The 22,398-nt window shown below is 34.8% G+C and overlaps 1 protein-coding gene across 3 annotated transcripts in view; it reads left to right on the forward strand.

The window, feature by feature from the left end:
• The window catches only part of LOC142221302 (uncharacterized), a 442,778-nt gene extending 422,529 nt beyond the window's left edge, over positions 1 to 20,249 (forward strand). For 2 of the 3 annotated variants that reach the window (XM_075290976.1, XM_075290975.1), the window contains 4 exons: positions 10,846 to 11,268; positions 16,627 to 16,955; positions 17,133 to 17,418; positions 19,172 to 20,249. In XM_075290976.1, the coding sequence (XP_075147091.1) occupies positions 10,846 to 11,268; positions 16,627 to 16,955; positions 17,133 to 17,418; positions 19,172 to 19,482 (1,349 nt within the window). In that variant the 3' untranslated portion in view covers positions 19,483 to 20,249. The remainder of the gene's footprint in view (positions 1 to 10,845; positions 11,269 to 16,626; positions 16,956 to 17,132; positions 17,419 to 19,171) is intronic. The other variant, XM_075290977.1, reaches the window with a different exon arrangement.
• Positions 20,250 to 22,398: the final 2,149 nt, after the last annotated feature.

The following is a 22,398-nucleotide window of genomic DNA, read 5'->3' on the forward strand; positions in this document are numbered from 1 at the left end:
GACTATAAACTCAATAAATGTTCAAAACCCTTAGGGTATGGTCGTACAAGGCAAATATTTGACTAAAAGGAGTGTACAACTTTTTTTTCCAGAACTATTTTCGTAATATCTGGATACTGTTTTTCGAAAAACTTCTATCGTTATGTTCTTACACCAACTACCAAGGTAAAAGCGATTGCTGGTTTGCCTTTGACAACGAATTAATTTTTGATTTCTGTCAAATATTTGCCTAGTGTGACCGCACCATAAGAGGTATCTTATTATACCCTTCACCACTACTGTGGTACAGGGTATAATAAGTTTGTGCATTTGTATGTAACGCCAAGGAGGAGTAATAGACCAACCTTTTAGTATACGGATCGGCTTAGAATTAAATTCTGAGTCGATTTAGCGACGTCCGTCTGTTTGTCTGTCTGTCTGTTGATGTATTTTTGTGTGCTAAGTACAGCTCGCAGTTTTAGTCCGATTGTCCTAAAATTTGGTATAGAGTCCTGTTTCGGCTCAAAGACGATCCCTATTGATTTTGGAAAAAAATCGGTTCAGATTTAGATATAGCTGACGTATATATTTTTCACCGATCTGGTCATAATTGGCGTGTATATCAACCGATCTTCCTCAAATTCCGTACATCTGAATATTTTATGAGTCTCGAAAACAGCGTTGCCAATTTAGCTTTTTTTCCCGCTAGATTTGGCTTTTTTTGAAGACGTTTAGCGGGAAAAAAATGCATTTAGCTTTTAGCTTTTTTTCTGGCTTTTTTTCATGCCCCTTTTAGCTATTTTTGGCTTTTTTTATTTTCGACATGTTCCTATTGAAATATGGATAAAACTTCGTTTTTATCTAAGCCTTGCTGTCAGAATAAGGTTTTCCACATATTTCAATTCCTTATATAAACTGTCAGTAAATTATTAGGAATATTAGCATTTGACTCGTTTATTATGATATAACTAAATTAAAATAGTAGATGTGAATTGCTTTGTACATTGAAAAAATATTGTTGTGAGGCCAAAGATTTCATTTCCTTAAAATACGAACGCGAATTTTGGTTATAATAGCATTTGTGAATTTTTCTTATATAAATTGTTTTCCTTGTCCAATAGCCGATAAATTCTTTTTGTCCTTATAGTTAAGTGATTCAACTTAAAAATGGGTATCTTTTCATGAAAGAAGGCTAGGGTCAATTCTAAAAAATTCTTAAAATTAATGAAATAGTCTTTAAATTTGTGGAGTTTTTGTATCTTGACCACAAACCAAAATAGCGTTCAAAAATAGAAGAGGTTTTTCAACATTTTATTTTAAAAATGTATACATAGAATAATTTCTACTTAAAGTCGAGTCTGAATTTGGAAATTTAAGTTGTCGTTAGCACGTTTTTAAAGCACTGTGATAGCTCATAAAGAAAAAGCTGAAAAAAAACGAATATTTAAATTCAAATTTGACTCGGAATCAATACCAAAATCATTAGTGTACAAAATCTTTGGAACCGAATATAGAAATAATTAAGGAAATAAAGTTTTGAATGTGGTATTATTTTTTTAACATCAAAAAATGCAATGAAAAAATTCGTAGTGATAGGATCAAAACAAATCTGCTATATATTAATGGAATGGATTTACATTTACGAAAATTGGACAACAATAGGTTTGTATGGGAAATTTTCGAATAAAAGTTATTCAATATAAACTTGCAAGACAGTTAGATGGGTTTTATTCTCTTGGGTAAAATTAGGAGAAGTGTTCACGTTCACGAATTTATCATTAATTCAGTTAAAACGAAATATATTGATATTTTCTAATGCAGTTCTATGTGACATTATGCAATATATCGCATATTGGACTTGTTGATGATTAACCAGCTGGCAATTGCAAGTTTACTGGGAAAAATGTTTTCACTAGGAAATATAAACGAAGGACTTCCAGTAAAAATTTGTGATAGTAATCAAAATGTATCGAGTACGCAAACAGAGCTAATATGACTTAAATTTTCTTACAGTCTCACAAAAATTTGAATTAAAATGAATACAATTAAAATAATATGCATTTTAAGTGATATAAAGCCTTTAAGTTTGTTAAATTTCAATCAAAAATGTGACTTTTGATACAAAAAATTTTAGCTTTTTTTCTAGCTATTTTTTAAAATTTTTTAGCTTTTTTTGGCTAGTTTTTTGGACAAATCTAGCGGTTTTTTGTGAAACAATTCTGGCAACGCTGCTCGAAAAACTTGCAAAATATGAGCCAAATCGGTTCAGATTTAGATATAGCTCCCATATATAGCTTTCGCCCGATTTACACTCAATTGCCCACAGAGGCCAATTTTTTGCTCCGATTTAGTTGAAATTTTGCATAGGGAGTAGAATTAGCATTGTAACTATGCGTGCCAGATTTGGTTGAAATCGGTTCAGATTCGGATATATCTCTCATATATAGCTTTCGCCCGATTTACACTCATATGACCACAGAGGCCAATTTTTAACTCCGATTTAGTTGAAATTTTGCACAGGGAGTAGAATTAGCATTGTAGCTATGCGTGCCAAATTTGGTTGACATCGATTCAGATTTAGATATAGCTCCCATATGTATGTTTTTCTGATTTCGACAAAAATGGGCAAAATACCAACATTTTCCTTGTTAAATCGCCACTGCTTAGTCGAAAAGTTGTAAAAATGACCCTAATTTTCCTAAACTTCTAATACATATATATCGAGCGATAAATCATAAATAAACTTTTGCGAAGTTTCCTTAAAATTGCTTCAGATTTAAATGTTTCCCATATTTTTTACTAACATTGTGTTCCACCCTAGTGAATTAGACGACATAAATTTTGGGTCTATAGATTTTGTAGAAGTCTATCAAATTCTGTCCAGATCGAGTGATATTTAAATGTACGTATTTGGGACAAACCTTTATATATAGCCCTCAACACGTTTGACGAATGTAATATGGTATCGAAAATTTAGATCTACTAAGTGGTGCAGGGTATAATATAATCGGCCCCGCCCGACTTTAGACTTTCCTTACTTTTTTTTATTTTAAAAACGCTTGATAACACCCCTTCAAAGGCTATCAAGAAAAGTGGAAAGTGAATTCACTACGACAAACCCAAGCGAAAAAAAACATTACATGGTTACCCCGGTCATGCGACGGCAAAGCCGAATGCAAATGGAAAGTTGTTTATACTGTGTAGTTGGTAGGACCAGCAGGGTGGGAGTTCAACCGAGTGAAACGATTCGTTTGAGCCGACCATTACGTCGAAAACGGCCACAATATTTGAGAAACCGTAATAAATTATTTGAAACACCCAAATGAGAAGTCCTACCCCACCCGCATACATTGCTTCTTCTGATTTCCACTTGTTCCAATCGATGGCTGATCGTCATTTTCATTCTTATGAGGAGGCAAAAAGTTGGGTAGGTTTTTTTAAGCGGCTTTACCAAATAAAGCCCCATTGACATAATGCCCCAAAAATGAAAAATGCCCTAAAAACTGGAGCGTTTTTTCACAATGAAATAAATCCCCATTTCAATTATGAAATAAAGCCCAAAAATATGAAATAACGCCCCAATTGTATATGAATTACCGCCCCAACATTTCGAAAAGAAGGTAAAACTCTCAGGACTTAAGAATATCGTTTTATTTACACTAACAAACTTATTCACTCAAATTCAAATAACCCAAATAGCAATAAATATATTAAATGAGAATGCTTGCTTCGAGGATTTGTGGCTACGTATATTTTTTCATTGGCCCGATAGTAATGAAACCTATTAGTAACAAAATATATTATTTTTGGTGTTATCTGAAATGAAGAACTGTCTTCTAAAAAAAAACATATACCTAAAGAGTATCGATAATATTCCAAGGGAGACGATACGAAAATGGCGCCAGTTTCTCTTTGGCACTACAAGATTGCACACACCCATCAAACATCATTCCGAATATTCCAAGGAAACGAAACGAAACTGCGCCCAATTTTGTACATTCAAGAAAAAAATTGCGCGATTTTTTCCTTGCAACTACAAAATTGGGCGCAGTTCCGTTTCATCTCCTTTGGAGTATGTGGCGCTGTTTCATTATGAAATAAATTCCCAATCTTAAAAATGAAAAAAAGGTCCCAAGAAAATGGAATAAAGTCCTAAATAATGTTGCTATTGTTGTCTGTATAAACATTTAGGTCTTATTTCATTTTCTCTTTGGGCGTTATTTCGTAGAGCCTTTTTAAACCAGGCATTTTGTGCAGTTTTTCCAAGTTGCCAGCGATAACGCAGGATCTGGTTGATTATAAGATCACGTTTTCGCACGAAAATCTGTTATACTCCATATGAAAAACGTTTGTGCAGAATAACTACGAAATCTTTATTTTTAATTCGTTTCGAACAGATAGTGATGCAACTCTGAATTTCGCACGAATAAGTTAACAACCCTTTGTTTGGTACCCTATTCACCACGAGAAATACTGATATTAGTTTTTCGTACTAATTATTTTTAAAAATGTGTCGGTTTTTAGAATCAGCTATTTGTGCAATTCTTCAATTTACAAACCTCATAAACCACAAAGTGGTCTGCAATTACATACACGGACGAAAAAGACTGTTCTTCATATGTTTGGGTGTAAAAATTATATGTTTGGAACTCAAATTTTTTAACACAATATTTTTAAGTGCAAGCATACAATGTTCATAAACTAGCATAACATGTTTGGGACATATATGCTACAACATATTATGTTTAGGACATAAAATGTTTGTAAATATAATATGCTTGGAAGCAAACATATATTAATTTGGCTATTTCTAAACATATATGTGTTTAGAAAGAGGGACCTAGAGAGTATGCTGCAAGTAAAAGAATGGAAGTAACCAATTGGCGCCTTAAAAATATATATACACAAAGAAAATTTAATTAAAATTTTTTTCTACCCGTGTATGCCTAAGGTGAAACATAATATGTTTGAATAATACAAACAATATTTTGTTTGGACCAATACTGAAAATATATATGCTTGAAGCAAACTGTGTTTGGGGTATATGTTACAGAAGCGATTGTTTTTTTGAGGGCGTAGTGGCTACCAGAAATACTGACTCCATTAAATATATACCGATCGCCTCAGATTCAGAAGAATTTGGAAGAAATCGAATCAAATTAAAACATAGTGATTCCCGCACAATTTTAACAAAGTCGGACCTATTGTGCTTACACTCATAGAAGAAATCAAGAACGGCGTACTCATTTCAAAACGATTCGTTCATGAAAGTGAATCAACGCACATGTGGTGTCAAACTGAAAACAGGCGGTGTCAATCTGGCAACGGCAAAATGACACAATGCGTTGTCACAACAACAACCAGCGTTCATGATCTGAAATCGTTATGGTTACGAATCTATAAACAAAATTAAAAAAAAGATGTCCGCTATCGTGACCCGAACCTATGTTGTCTGCACCATATGCGTTAACAGTTGCCTTAGCACATTGCACCACCGGCGGAGTTGCCATAAAAACTTCTAACGATTATTTTAAGACTTTTCATGGCCAAAGAAAAACGAATACCGTTCCTGATATAGTGAACTTTCCGTTTTCATTTTTCGTTTCATTTTGTCACCGTCCGTTCTCGATTGTGGAACGTAATTTTGTCTATTAGTTTATTTCCTAATAGATCGTCTTTAAATTTGACAAAGAACAATCATTTTTTGCACTCTTTAAACTAGCAAAAATTAATCGATACCAATTCAGATTTAGATATAGCTCCCATACATATATTGGTGTCGTCATATTTTCCCAAATTTATTAATCGTTCTTACTCACATTTGGCACAATGTAATCGTCTTTGCTATCAACTAAATCTGCAAAAAATCATACAAATCGGTTTATATTTAGACATAACTCCCATATAAATATATCTGTGACCAAAATATTATGAAACTTTTCAAATTTAATATATCGGTTCCGATTTAGATAAAGTTCCCATAAATATATGCATATTAATTTTTTTAAATCTGGACGTAGAATAGAAATGCGATGCATATGCTACATCCATCGTATGAGATGTACGTTTATCTCTCAAAACTTATTTTAAGAATACCGCCAATTACTTAGGTTTACTAACTCAGTAGGTTATGATATAGTCGGTCCAGCCCGACTTTCTGCATCACTCACTTGTTGTAACTATGGCCGAATTTCATTAAAAAATAATTATCTTCGAACAGCTTCTATTTTACGCTGTGAATTAAGTCAAGGTAAATAGCAAGAAAATTTGCTAGCAATCGCACTTAACCAATTGAATTCATTCATTGTTCCGAATGCCCGAAATTATCTTAAAGAGCCAACGGCACTATCCAATATAATTGTTTTTTTTTTTTTTTGGTACTAGCATTTTTTTCTATCATCTTCTCTTGTTTTTTTTTCTTTCTTCTTTATTCTAATTAAGTAAATGAACATTGTGTTTGTTTAGGACTATAGAATGGAAAATAAATCGCCTGAGAGTAAATACCATGAATATAGAGCCTGATGGGTAGAATCCGAATGACAAATAAAATTTAACGAAATTTTTGGTAGTGAACATAAGAAAAAGAGTAACGAAGAGAATTACTTGCATATTTGTTAGAGTGGTTCATATTTAAAGCTGTCTTTGCGAAAATAAAATAAACTTGGACGAAATTACCGAATTCTACAATCTTACACCCAAAGAAAACATATCTTCTTCCGGAACGAAATTTTAGACAAACAAAATTCCCCTTTCTCATAATGTATTTTCTTTTAGAGCAAATAAACCCGAATTTGTGATAAGCGATTCGACGATTGTCTCTTTCTCTTTTTAATTTGCTTTAAATGAAAATTTTTTAGCGTCAAAAGAAAACTTTGCTTGTCTAAAATTTCTTTCCTCAGAAAACAAAAATATTCTTTCTGTGTACGGACTACATCGTTCAAATAGGACTTAGTCTTCAATGCAGCCCGCAAAAAATTGTAACAGACTGTTCAATTGAAGTGTTGTGCATTGCTACACTGATGGAAGTGTTCGTTCCTTTCGGAGGAACGAAATTTTATACACAGAGAATGATAACCTCCTAGAGCAAAATGTTATTTTTGGATTGTGAACATGTTTCATGTTTGTCGCAACCATTTTAATTTCTCAACAACCATTCTATGTTCGGCGAGAAAACAAAATTTTTTCGGCAAATAATAAAAAGAACATTTTGCTCTAGGTGATGAACATATTCGTTCTCTGCGTGTAGACAAACAAAGTTTTCTTGTGATGAGAAAGATTAGAGTAAATCTTTCTGTGTAGACAAACACAGTTTTCATGTGATGAGAAATATTAGAGAAAATCAATGCAACACTCTCCATAAAATCGGGTTTATTTAATCGTGAAGGGTAGTTTTGTTGGTCTAGAATTGCGATCCTGAGTAAGTTTTTTCCTTGGGTTTAGACACAAATTTTTTCAAAAACAAATTGGTTTCAGAAAGAATCGAAAATACATTACTGTTCAAATTGATTGTAGTAGAAAACATATGCGAACGTCTATACGAAAACAAGATACATTTATGAATTCAATAGTCCAACTGTGATTTTTCCAATGCCTTAAGATTGAAAATAGCATATAATAATATCCCAGCAGAAAATGGAGCACTATTTCAGCAGGATTGTAAGGGAGAGAGGCAGTACCAACTGCTTACGAAACAACCGAATCAGCGCTGAATTTTGTGGGCGATGTCCCGATTTAGAGCAGCTTGTACATAGCACTGATAGAATTGTTCATTTTAATAGAAATATTGCTCACAAGTGATATATAATCCCCAGCATCCACACTGCATGAATCGGTGGCAATAACGTAAATGAGTAATCAAACTAGTTTATGATAATTCGTTTACGTTATTGGAAAAAATCCATGGAGTATAGATGCATGAAAGGTATTACTGCTGAAGTATTTTTTGCTGCGATAGCCATATGTCTTGAACAAAGGTCGCCGAAATAGAATCTTAGGATTGTCGTAAAAAAACTATATTACACCACAAAATAATCTACACGCAACAGCCACCAAATACACAGTACAAGCTTCCCAGTAAAAAATGGAGCACTATTTCAGCAGGATTGTAAGGGAGAGAGGCAGTACCAACTGCTTACGAAACAACTGAATCAGCGGTTCGGTTGTTTGTGTCATATTGAATGTGGTTTCAGTATTGTCTGATACGTATGTTATGTCCCGAACTACTCCATACAGTAGGAAATTCTATTTATGAAGTTCAAACTCAAAGGATGTTCATTCTATCCGCTGGTGTTTATGGTTGAGTTCCAGTTCTGGTCAAAGACGGACGAAAAACACTGATTTTCATATGTTTCGATGTAAAAATTATATGTTAGGAACTTAAATATGTAGCACATTTTTTTTAAGTGCAAACATATAATGTTAATAAACCAGCATAACATGTTTGCGACATACACTATCTCAAACAATGATCCGTATACCAAACTGTTACAGCTATATTTCATTGTATCTCAGCAAATTTTATGGCGGATTCGTTTCAAGTAAATTGTATTTTAAAGATCAATTTTGAATAAATAATTATTTGAGACAGTGTATATGTTAATATGTAAGAACATATTATGTTTGGGACATAAGTTTTTGTTTAATATAATTGTGTGGATGCATACATATATTACTTTATATATGTTTAGAAAGAGAGATCTAGAGAGTATGCTGCAAGTAAAAAATGGAAGTAACCAATTGGCGCCTTAAAAATATAAACACACAAAGAAAATTTCATTAAACGTTTTTTTTTCTACCAGAACACATTGAGCCAAATGACCGAAATCTTACGCATACAATCAATTTTTGAACTTGCAAATATTAAACATTTGGTGCTACGAAAAAGTTGGCCACACATTACCAAAAAAAATCCAAAGTTGTAAAACAATATGGAAACCCGTTTGGCCGCTTCAGGCCGACGAAGTGGCAACTCTTAGTTAATTGATTTTTATACCCTCCACCATAGGATGGGGGTATATTAACTTTGTCATTCCGTTTGTAACACATCGAAATATTGCTCTAAGACCCCATAAAATATATATATTCTGGGTCGTGGTGAAATTCTGAGTCGATCTGAGCATGTCCGTCCGTCCGTCTGTTGAAATCACGCTAACTTCCGAACGACGCAAGCTATCGACTTGAAACTTGGCACAAGTAGTTGTTATTGATGTAGGTCAGATGGTATTGCAAATGGGCCACATCGGTCCACTTTTACGTACAGCCCCCATATAAACGGACCCCCAAATTTGGCTTGCGGGTACTCTAATAGAAGCAAATTTCATCCGATCCAGCTAAAATTTGGTACATGGTGTCACCATATGATATCTAACAACCATGCAAAAATTGGTCCACATCGGTCCATAATTATATATAGCCCCCATATAAACCGATCCCCCGATTTGGCTTGCGGAGCCTCTAAGAGAAGCAACTTTCATGCGATCCGGCTTAAATTTGGTACATGGTGTAAGTATATGGTCTCCAACAACTATGCAAAAATTGGTCCACATCGGTTAATAATTATATATAGCCCCCATATAAACCGATCCCCCAATTTGGCTTGCGGAGCCTCTAAGAGAAGCAAATTTCATCCGATCCGGCTGAAATTTGGTACATGGTGTTAGTATATGGTCACTAATGACCATGCAAAAAAGACCAAAATTCATCTGATTCAGTTGATATTTGCTACGTGGTGTTAATATATGGCCTCAAACACCCATGCAAAAATTGGTCGAAATCGGTCCATAATTATATATAGCCCCCATATAAACCGATCCAAAGATTTGACCTCCGGAGCCCCTTGGATGAGCAAAATTCATCCGATTCGGTTGAAATTTGGTACGTGATGTTAGTATATGGTATCCAACAACCATGCACGTATTGGTTCATATCAGTCCATAATTATATATAGCTCCCATATAAACCGATCCCCAGATTTGACCTCCGGTGCCTTTTGGAGAAGCAAAATTCATCCGATTTGGTTGAAATAGCTCACAACTTAGAAAACGATTTAAGATACCACAACGCAAGTAATTCGATTGTGGATGACAGTCTTTCGTAGAAGTTTCTACGCAATCCATGGTGGAGGGTACATAAGATTCGGCCTGGCCGAACTTACGGATATATATACTTGTTTACTATACTATTCTATTTTGGCGAAATTACGAAAATTATTATTGAAAATTAAATTGAACATCACCATAAGGCGGTTGAATGGTTGAAAAGTAGGTTAATTACTTCTCTATTTAATTTCTTGGTGATGCCTATCTCAAATAAAACGACTCCAATGACTAGTTGAAGTATGCAATTTTGATTCTACTCTCACATCTCAACACATAATAAAACTCAGCAAGGATATTATAGCTTGTCACTTAAAAATCATCAGTTACACCATTATATTAATATCTGTCCATACAACCAACCCAGCAATATTTTGCCAAATAAATATATCCTTAATTGAATAATGCTTCATTGTGTTTTTGTGTTTGTACGAGTATGTGTTAAAGCTCTTCATTACTGACACATTCAATACTAAATGCTTAAAAATAAGTTGGCTTATTTCGTTACACTTATGAATGTTAATTGATTTTCGATTGCAATTAATGCTAAGCCCAGGACACAAGATTAATAGTAGAACATTGACATTTGCCTTGTTGGGCCATTTCAATGCTGTCCATCAGGGCCATTCACATTTTGTTTAGACTGTCCTCATGGCTCATGGCTTTGTAATTAATTGTCCTTTACCAAGGACACCATGTCAATCAGAGGAATGCAATGAAACTGAATGCTTAATGCCACCCAGTGATTATGTCTCGATGTTGCTTTTCACAGACTTCATTGGCAAAACTGAAGGAGATTTCGACGACGACGACGACGACAACAACGCTGATGATTATGATGATGGCGTTGATGACAATGATGATTACAAGCAGCCATCACGAATGAATGAGAATGACTTATTCCACAAACTGTCAAAAATATTTTCCAATAACAATTTAGAACATCACGCCAGTTCGACGACTGTGAGGATGACAACGGCGGCGCCATCACAATCGAATAATGAAGGGAGTGTGGCAGCTGATGGTAATGATGAATCGTCTCCATCTCCGAAATACATTTATCGTAGAAAATGCCAGATGGAAGATGACTGGGGCACAATTGGCTTAAATTGTACCGCCGATGATAGTGATGTTGAACGTGTGCTTGTCACTGGGATCCTTGTCAATTGGATGAATGCCTACATTCACATCAAAAGTGAGTTTTTGTGGTCTTATGAGTCTTGCCAACATCAAATACCACCTTCAACGAATTCTACATTTCCCCCTCATTTCCCGCAACACCATCACATGATGGTGATATCTGCAAACATAACATTCTTCACTAATTCCAATTGTACTTTTGAATATAATTGGTATCCAGAGCTGCGCACATAACTAATGGCATTTTGATTAGAGATTGTCATAAACTTATTTACATATCTGTGGAAATGATTACACTGAGTTTACACGATTCCCAGATTTTCACATAAATATTCTAGGCTTACCACATTTGCTGGATGAACTAAAGAGCAAATTGTGGTAGTTCCTTTAGTTGGGCGAAATGAGATTATGGGACCAGGATTTCAGTACACAGAAAAAGTCAATCGTTAAATTGATGCTAAGAATACAGCTAAAATTGGAGCATGGAATTTTCATAATCATAAATAAAGTAAAATCGAAAGATCGTTCTGCATAACCTAATTAACCATCTTTGGAATTTATGAATGATCAAAAACACAAAATTATATTTGACAATAAAGCTCGAGCTTATTAGAGAGACTTGAAATCGGCCAATATGGTTGTGGTTTCTCTGCTGGATTCGAATGGAAATTCTGAATATAGTTCAATTAATACTTAGCCTATAAATGAAGGACAAAGAGGCGATATATTTTCTCATTTCATTCAGATACACTTGGTCGAATGGTGCTTCCACTTTTGTTACCTCCACAGAAAAAAATATCACCAAAATATTTCCAATGAAAAAGTTAATTGAAGCTTAAAACTTTTTCAATTAAAAATAAATTGATGCAATAAACTTTTTAATCAAACTCATAGGGATAAGACAGTTAAAAAACAAGTAGGGAAAACTTAAGTCGGGCGGGGCCGACTATATTATACCCTGCACCACTTTGTAGATCTAAATTTTCGATACCATATCACATCCGTCAAATGCGTTGGGGGCTATATATAAAGGTTTGTCCCAAATACATACATTTAAATATCACTCGATCTGGACAGAATTTGATAGACTTCTACAAAATCTATAGGCTCAAAATTTAATTCGGCTAATGCACTAGGGTGGAACACAATGTTAGTAAAAAAATATGGGAAACATTTAAATCTGAAGCAATTTTAACGAAACTTCACAAAAGTTTATTTATGATTTATCGCTCGATATATATGTATTAGAAGTTTAGGAAAATAAGAGCCATTTTTACAACTTTTCGACTAAGCAGTGGCGATTTTACAAGGAAAATGTTGGTATTTTGACCATTTATGTAGAAATCGGAAAAACATATATATGGGAGCTATATCTAAATCTGAACTGATTTCAACCAAATTTGGCACGCATAGCAACAATGCTATTCTACTCCCTGTGCGAAATTTCAACTAAATCGGAGTTAAAAATTGGCCTCTGTGGTCATATGAGTGTAAATCGGGCGAAAACTATATATGGGAGCTATATCTAAATCTGAACCGATTTCAACCAAATTTGGCACGCATAACTACAATGCTAATTCTACTCCCTGTGCAAAATTTCAACTAAATCGGAGGAAAAAATTGGTCTCTGTGGTCATATGAGTGTAAATCGGGCGAAAGCTATATATGGGAGCTATATCTAAATCTGAACCGATTTCAACTAAATTTGGCACGCATAGCTACAATACTAATTCTACTCCCTGTGCAAAATTTCAACCAAATTGGAGTAAAATTCTGGCTTCTGGGACCGTATTAGTCCATATCGGGCGAAAGATATATATGGGAGCTATATCTAAATCTGAACCGATTTCAATAAAATTTTGTACATTTGACTATACTACCAATTGTACTCCTAGTGCAAAATTTCAACCAAATTGGGGTAATACTCAGGCTTCTAGGGCCGTATAAGTGCATATCGGGCGAAAGATATATATGGGAGCTAAATCTGAACCGATTTCTTCCAAAATCAATAGGGTTCTATTTTGACCCAAAACACATATTTGTGCCAAATTCGAAGTCGATTGGGCTTAAATTACTACCTAATATAATTCAGTTTGACAAAGTAGACATACAATTTTGAGACAATTTTTTCTACACAAATAAAATTTTAACAAAATTTTCTATAGAAATAAAATTTTCACAAACTTTTCTATAGAAATGAAAATTTTGACAAAATTTTCTATAGAAAGAAAATTTTGACAAAAATTTCTACAGAAATAAAATTTTAACAAAATTTTCTATAGAAATAAACTTTTGACCAAATTTTCTATAGAAATAAAATCTTGGTAGATTATTTTTGGCTCGAGTGGCAACCATGATTATCAACCGAATAAAATTTGAACAAAATTTTCTATAGAAATAAAATTTTGAAAAAATTTTCTATAGAAATAAAATTTTGACAATGATGAAAATTTTATTATGAACCGAATAAAATTTTAACAAAATTTTCTCTAGAAATAAAATTTTGAAAAAATTTTCTATAGAAATAAAATTTTGACAATGATGAAAATTTTATTATGAACCGAATAAAATTTTAACAAAATTTTCTCTAGAAATAAAATTTTGAAAAAATTTTCTATAGAAATAAAATTTTGAAAAAATTTTCTATAGAAATAAAATTTTGACAAAATTTTCTATAGAAATAAAATTTTGGTAGATTATTTTTGGCTCTAGTGGCAACCATGATTATGAACCGATATGGACCAATTTTTGTGTGATTGGACCAATTTTGGTATGGTTTTTAGCGACCATATACTAACACCACATGCCTAATTTGAACCGGATCGGATGAATTTTGCTCCTCCAAGAGGCTCCGGAGGTCAAATCTGGAGAATGTTTTATATGGGGGCTATATATAATTATGGACCGATATAGGTACCAATTCTGGCACGGTTGTTAAAGATCATATACTAATACCATGTTCCAAATTACAACCGGATTGGATGAAATTTGCTTCTCTTGGAGACTTCGCAAGCCAAATCTGGAGATCGGTTTATATGGGGGCTATATATAATTATGGACCGATGTGGACCAATTTTTGCATGGTTGTTAGAGACCATATACCAATATCATGTATCAAATTTCAGGCGGATCGGATGAAATTTGCTTCTCTTTGAGGCTCCGCAACCCAAATCTGGGGATCGGTTTATATGGGCGCCATATATAATTATGAACCGATGTGGACCAATTTTTGCATGGTGTTTAGAGACCATATACCAACACCATATACCAAATTTCAGCCGGATCGGATGAAATATGCTTCCCTTTTAGGCTCCACAAACCAAATCTGAGGGTCCCTTTATATGGGGGCTATACGTAAAAGTGGACCGATATGGCCCATTTTCAATACCGTCCGACCTACATCGATAACAACTACTTGTGCCAAGTTTCAAGTCGATAGCTTGTTTCGTTCGGAAGTTAGCGTGATTTCAACAGACGGACGGACGGATGGACGGACATGCTTAGATCGACTCAGAATTTCACCACGACCCAGAATATATTACTTTATGGGGTCTTAGAGCAATATTTCGATGTGTTACAAACGGAATGACAAAGTTAATATACCCCCATCCTATGATGGAGGGTATAAAAATTAGTCGATGACAATTGCAAAACCCAATTAATTGTTTGACTGATTTAATGAAAAAGCTTAACTAAATAATTAATTGAATCAATTAAAATTTTCATTGTATTTTTCAATTGACATCAATTAAATTTACAATTGAATCAATAAAAAAATTAATTGAAATTTTAAAATCCAATCAAATTGTGATTGGTATTATCATTTTCGTGATGGAAGACATTTCAATTAAACAAATAATTGGGTCAATTAATTTCGTGACTGAATTAGAATTTTTTTGTGTATTTAAAAACTTAGTTTTCTCGAGGCTTTCAAAATAGGCCTCCGTAGGGAAGAGGTCCTTTCTCGTGCGACTCACATTTGTGACATGTTTTAAGTTTGAGAATTAGTCGTCCTGGAGTAACCGAAGATCATGTGATCAAAAAATTTAAATTATGTTATGTTAGATTAGATAAGAACATATTATGTTTGGGACATAACATTTTTATACCCTTCACCACTACTGTGGTACAGGGTATAAGTTTGTGCATTTGTATGTAACGCCAAGAAGGAAAAGTCTGAGACCCATCGTTTAGTATACCAATCATCTTAGAATTAAATTCTGTGTCGATTTAGCGATGTCTGTCTGTCCGTCCGTCTGTCTATATATGTAATTTTGTGTGCAAAATACAGCTCGCAGTTTAAGTCTGATCGTCCTCAAATTTGGCACAGAGTTTTACATTGGCTAAAAGACAAGCGCTATTGATTTTGAAAAAAACGGTTCAGAGAGCTGCCATATATATTAATCACCGATCTGGTCATAATTGAATCAAGTTGCTAATTGGATTTTTTTTTTTCACTGCTGAAAAACTTTTGGTGTTCGACCTAAAGTGGGATTAAACCCACGAATTTTCGTATTAAATACGGGCATGTTAAACATTACAAGCCTCAAAGTAAAGTAAATTACACAACACAATACCTACACTATCTCGGATAGAGATTTTTTTTACACAACTCCCCCGTAAATATCTAAATAACTTAATTTCTTCTAGTTTAAATGGCCAATATTCTGACATCTTTATTGAAAAGGGAAAGGAATATGTAGAAATATTTCATTAAAAGGTGATACCAGGACTCGGAAGCATTAATTCACAATGACCGGTAATACATTAACGTATCCGTATATTGGCCTTAACACAATGTAGAATGAATCTACGTTTCCAAATAGACATAAATATAAGATATAGTTAATTACTCCTTTGATCATGATATGCAAAAAAATTATAACCATACCAAGGAAGGGAGTCACAATTTCTAATACATGCCTGTTTATTGTCCCATAAAATCAAATTCTATTGTCTCTCCTAACAAATCCCCTACCGCCACCCCAGCCATCTCATGAATATCATTAGTCCTGCCCACGACTAATTTTATGGCATGGTATTTAAATGTTCTACTATTTATTCCAACTTAGTCAGGGACCATTATTTATCCTGGCCATCTAAAGGACCATGGACAATGAACATTAGTCATCGGGACAAGGTGAATGTATGAGGAGTTCACCAAATGCCAACGAAGGTGCCTTAACCGCCTTGGGTTCTTTGTGAGAGTTTGAATGTGTGCCTCGAAGGACCATATTCTTGGTGTGTTGTTAATCTTCGTTTGATTGTAAAACAAAGCAAATGCGCTACCCAATGACTTTGCTTCCCTAGCAAAAAGAAAGAAAATATTTGCTCCTTTGATTGTATTCGCCCTTCTGAGGATTTGTATGCGCTTCCATTTATTCATTCGCTTCATTTTCATTTTCGTTTACAGAGAACCAGGAGCAGTTTTATCTTTATTTAATCATATCTGTCGCTGCCGGCATGCTGCTGTGCCTGACACTTGTAATTGGCCGTTTGACCCTACAGCGAAGGCGTTCGTGCCGCAAGAGCAGTCTCTCCAGTGCCAGTGCCAACAACGAGAAGAATCTCAGCGATAAACTGGGCAACAGCGGCGGAGGTGGTGATAACACGAAATACCAGCACGAAACCACACGTGAGACTCAGCTAAACAGTTCCTTTGGCGATGATATCTCCGACATAGATGCCGACATTGACTTAACCAGTCCAATGCCAGCCCCCGGTGTCTCCAATCGAAACGAGGTAACTATAATTAGTGAACAAATAGCCTATTAGTATGTCTATCGGGAAAGCAAAACCGACTCGCAAATCTGGTGGGTCGACTTGCCGGTCCCTCTCCCTCCCTCTTTTGTAGTAATTTATTGATATTACGCTCATACTTATGTTGGTTACTTTTATTATCATTATTTACTCCTCAAGTCGTATATGACATATGCGCCAATACCAAACTGTGCATACGGCCCATTGGGTGACCACTCGTCGACAAATTATGGAACAGCAACCACAATGCTGATGCCTTCAACATCCCAGCATAACAGTTTAATGATGCCCGGGGGACACGGTGGAAGCAGCATCATTGGCAAGTCAACAGCTTGTCCTACCGTAGTTGGCAGCAGACAGACAACGCCCCCACCGCCATCATCGGCCGCTCTATACACTAGCATGGGTGTATGTTCGCCTTCGGTTAGTGGGACCTTAACAATGGGTAAGTGTAAAAAATTTCACTGTCTATTGTCAATCTCAGCAAAAATTAGATGCTTGTAACTATTTTTTCGATTTTTTGTTTTCGTATATTGGAAAAAGTATTGATCACAAAAGCTCCATACTCCACTAATACAGAGGAATACGATTACAGTGAACTCCCCAAGATAGATTTTTAGTTCGTTACTTCCGCTCTTATTGCCTTTACATTAATTGAAATTGAATGACATTTTTTTTATTATACCCTCCACCATAGGATGGGGGTTATATTAACTTTGTCATTCCCTTTGTAACACATCGAAATATTGCTCTAAGACTCCATAAAGTATATATATTCTGGGTCGTGGTGAAACTCTGAGTCGATCTAAGCATGCCCGTCCGTCCGTCTGTTGAAATCACGCTAACTTCCGAACGAAACAAGCAATCGACTTGAAACTCGGCACAGGTAGTTGCTATTGATGTAGGTCGGATGGTATTGCAAATTGGTCCACATCAGTCCATAATTATATATAGCCCCCATATAAACCGATCCCCAGATTTGCCTTACGGAGCCTCTAAGAGAAGCAGCTTTCATCCGATCCGGCTGGTGACATTTCTGAGGGTTTCAAAGCTTCTCTAAGTGGTTTCACTGCAATGTGGAACGCCGTTCGGACTCGGTTTTTAAAAGGAGGTCCCTTGATATTGAGCTTAACATGGAATCGGGCAGCACTCATTGATAAGAGAGAAGTTCACCAATGTGGTATCACAATGGACTGAATAGTCTAAGTGAGTCTGATACATCCGGTTGCCACCTAACCTAACCTAACCTAACCTAGCGACAATATAATAGCACAATGTACCAAAATTTCAACCGAATCGGATGAAATTTGTTCCTCCGGAGGTCAAATATGGGGATCGGTTAATATGGGGCTATATATAATTATGGACCAATATGGATTAGTTTTTTCATGGTTATTAGTGTCCATATACTTACACAAAATACAACATTTCAACTGATTCGGATGAAATTTGCTCCTCCAGGAGGATTCAAAACCAAATCTGGGGATCGGTTTATATGGGTGCTATATATGATTATGGACCGATATGGACCAATTTTTGCATGATTGTTAGAGACTATATACTAACACCACGTACCAAATTTCAACCGGGTCGGAAGAATTTTTCTCCTCCAAGAGGTCCTGGAGGTCAAATCTGGGGATCGGTATGGCCCATTTGCAATACCATCCGACCTACATCAACAACTACAACTACAGTGCATACACAAGGTCATGGGTTCGATTCCTGCTTCGACCGAACATCAAAAAGTTTTTCAGCGGTGGATTATCCCACCTCAGTAATGCTGGTGACATTTCTGAGGGTTTCAAATCTTCTTTAAGCGGTTTCACTGCAATGTGGAACGCCGTTCGGACTCGGCTATAAAAAGGAAGTCCCTTGTCATTGAGCTTAACATAGAATCAGGCAGCACTCAGTGATAAGAGGGAAGTTCACCAATGTGGTATCACAATGGACTGAATAGTCTAAGTGAGCCTGATACATCGGGATGCCACCTAACATAACCTAACCTAACCTAACCTAACCTAACCTAACCTAACCAAACCATGTACCATGTATTTACAAGCATTGGCCTCAGTTGGTAATGCTTTATTATTTTTTTTATATTTTTTTTTTTTGTATTTACTATAAATTTAGTATTAGTTATAAATAAAAAAAATTCTATTCACTCACATAACATTATTTAATTTTTCTTTCATTTATAGGTCCACATATGATGCCACCCTCAATTCTGAGCACTGGTCATCAAAACATGGGCGGACCGTCATACCTTAGCGGAACCATTATGGTACCCGGTCATCATCACTCACATACAGGAACTTTACGCCGAAGTATAATCCCAACTAGTATGGGAATGATGGGAGCCCCATCTCCTCCTCTGGTTGGTGGAAATCAAATGCCACCAGCCATGGTAGGTGTGCCAACTTCATCAAGTGTTTATTATGACACCACAATTCCAAGACACCTAAGTCGAGGCATGTCAGCCGATAGCAATCCCCAATACTTTTATGGGTGACATTCATTAAATCGCAAAGCCTCTTTACCCATTGCAATTGCCGTAAGACCAACTCAAATGAATTTAAATATGATGCCCTTAACTGCCACTATGGGTGCCATGAATGGCTCACCTGCCGCAATGCCATGTGCGGGAAGAACGAATGCCCCAGTGACCACCACAACGTCACTTAAAGGCACCACCATACCCGAAATACCATCAATCACTGTGACTTCTTCCGCAACAGGAACAGCCAACAAGGCTCAGTACAGCCCTGGACAAACAGAGTCACCCGTTCGCCAGCAATCCCCAATCCAACATGAAAGCCATCAAATGTCATCCATGTCAGCCAATGACACCGCCGGACCACTGACTCCTGCAGACCGAAGCAATTGTTTCTAGAGCATTCATCTTGGATATCCCATAGATAGCAATAGCAATGGACAACCACCCACACTCGGGTAGTTCCCTTAATTGTACATAGTTTTACTACGATACTTCTGAAGTTGGCCCACTACTTAAAGAGTCAAAATGTAGGTGATGTGAGACTTGTTCGAAACAAAGTTAGTGACTTTACAAATATACACACATACATACAAAAAATTATATAGAAATTAATGGTTTTACAAAGACACCCAACTTCCAAAAAAAAAAGAAAAACAAACAACCGGAAACAAAAAAAAAGAAATATTACAAATCTAAATATACGAGTAGTTTTTATTATTATTATTAAATTTACTATTACTATTATTATTATTGTAATAAATATGATTAAATATTACAAATTATTATAATTAGTATATATATATATATATATATAACTTGACAGGTTTTCAAGATTGTTTGTATTATATTGTAGTAAGTAGGTATCCATCCAAATCGAATTTAGGATATATCGGATAAACAAAAACAATGTAGATAAAAACCCCCAAGTATTAGCTTAACCCAATTTAACATATTTACATGTGGAGAAATTTCAATAGTTTTTCGATGGGTAAACAGATGAATGAGAATCGGTAAAATCGGTATCAATAGTAAAAGCTTGGCACCGCATGCTTGAAGGGCAGCCTTAGCTAATAATTATGAACTAAAATAAATTTGATTAAATTCTGTACCCCGTCCATCATATGATGAAGGTACAAATTTCCACTATATTTCCATTGCAATGGCGAAATTCAAAATGAAAAAATACTATCCGTGACTTTTAAATTAGTTAAAGTCTCAATATCAGGGCTAGATTTATACACCCCTCAAGGACTGAAACCCTATAGAATAAGTAAAATTTTCAAATGTTCGAATGGTGTTTCAATAAAAAAAATGCCAGGGCTAATCAACATTTCTATGTGAAATCTGTATTTTTTACGATTATTTTTCTTAATAATTGCTTTCGTTTATTCCCTTTCAAGTTATAAAGGTTGTTTTTTCATTGTACTTGATTTCAGTAGTGTAACTCAATCTAGAACCCACCCTAATACTTTGACTACTGATGTATACAACATAGGACATTAGAAAACAGCCCATAATCGGACTTACCGCTTCATTTCGATGTATTTCTCAATGTTAACATAAAATAAATATTGATTTTTTAATCGACAAAAAGACTCAATTTTGAGACAGTTTTTCTTATAACGACTCTAGTAAACTGACTGTCATACTATTGCTGATATTATTGAAGGGTTCATTTTTCATGTCTATTTACTGTTATTATAGCGTTTATTTTTTTAAATTTTTTGGTCGTAATTTAACTATCAAATTTTCAATATAAATCCATGATTTACGATTATTTTTCTTAATAATTGCTTTCGTTTATTCCCTTTCAAGTTATAAAGGTTGTTTTTTCATTGTACTTGATTTCAGTAGTGTAACTCAATCTAGAACCCACCCTAATACTTTGACTACTGATGTATACAACATAGGACATTAGAAAACAGCCCATAATCGGACTTACCGCTTCATTTCGATGTATTTCTCAATGTTAACATAAAATAAATATTGATTTTTTAATCGACAAAAAGACTCAATTTTGAGACAGTTTTTCTTATAACGACTCTAGTAAACTGACTGTCATACTATTGCTGAAATTATTGAAGGGTTCATTTTTCATGTCTATTTACTGTTATTATAGCGTTTATTTTTTTAAATTTTTTGGTCGTAATTTAACTATCAAATTTTCAATATAAATCCATGAGTAAGTATTATAATTTTCATATGCAGTTAGTATAAATACATACAAAAAACAAAATTTACAGTTGTAGACAGTAAGTTTAATTCGGCTGTGGGTTAAAACTCACAGTCTGTAACACAAATAGTTTTTTCTATCCTCATCGACAACATTTCAGAAATTCTCATTTAAATGAAACCTCTCAGAGGTGAACACCCATTCATTGAAAAAATACTGTCGTGAGACCAAAGATAAGACCTCGAGCTTGAAGAAACATTAATTTATAGTCCTTAAAATCGTAAATATGAATTTTGATTAGCGTAGAAGACGCATTACTCTGATATAACGTTTTTTTTTTTTTCTTGTCCAAAAGTCGGTAAACAGTTTAATGAAGTCGTTAAGGGATTCGACTTAAAATTGAGTGTCTTAACATGACAAAAAAATTTGACTGAAATTCTGAAAAGTCCTTCAAAATTAATGAAATTTCTTTAAATTTGTTGAAATTTTGTATCTTGATTACAAAGCAAAAAAGCGTTAAACAAGTATATACGGCCGTAAGATCGGCCACGCCGAAGCTTATATATCCTCCACCATGAATTGCGTAGAAACTTCTACTGAAGACTGTCATCCACAATCGAATTACTTGGGTTGCGGTAACACTTGCTGATGGCAAGGTATCTTAAAACATCCTAACACCGTCTTCTAAATTGCAAGGTAGTCAATATGTGGTATACATTAAACTAAAAAAGGCCGATTAAATACGTATATAACTAAGT

The sequence above is a fragment of the Haematobia irritans genome, chromosome 1 (assembly GCF_050003625.1).
Source record: "Haematobia irritans isolate KBUSLIRL chromosome 1, ASM5000362v1, whole genome shotgun sequence".
In the NCBI taxonomy this organism is placed as follows: Eukaryota; Metazoa; Arthropoda; class Insecta; order Diptera; family Muscidae; genus Haematobia; species Haematobia irritans.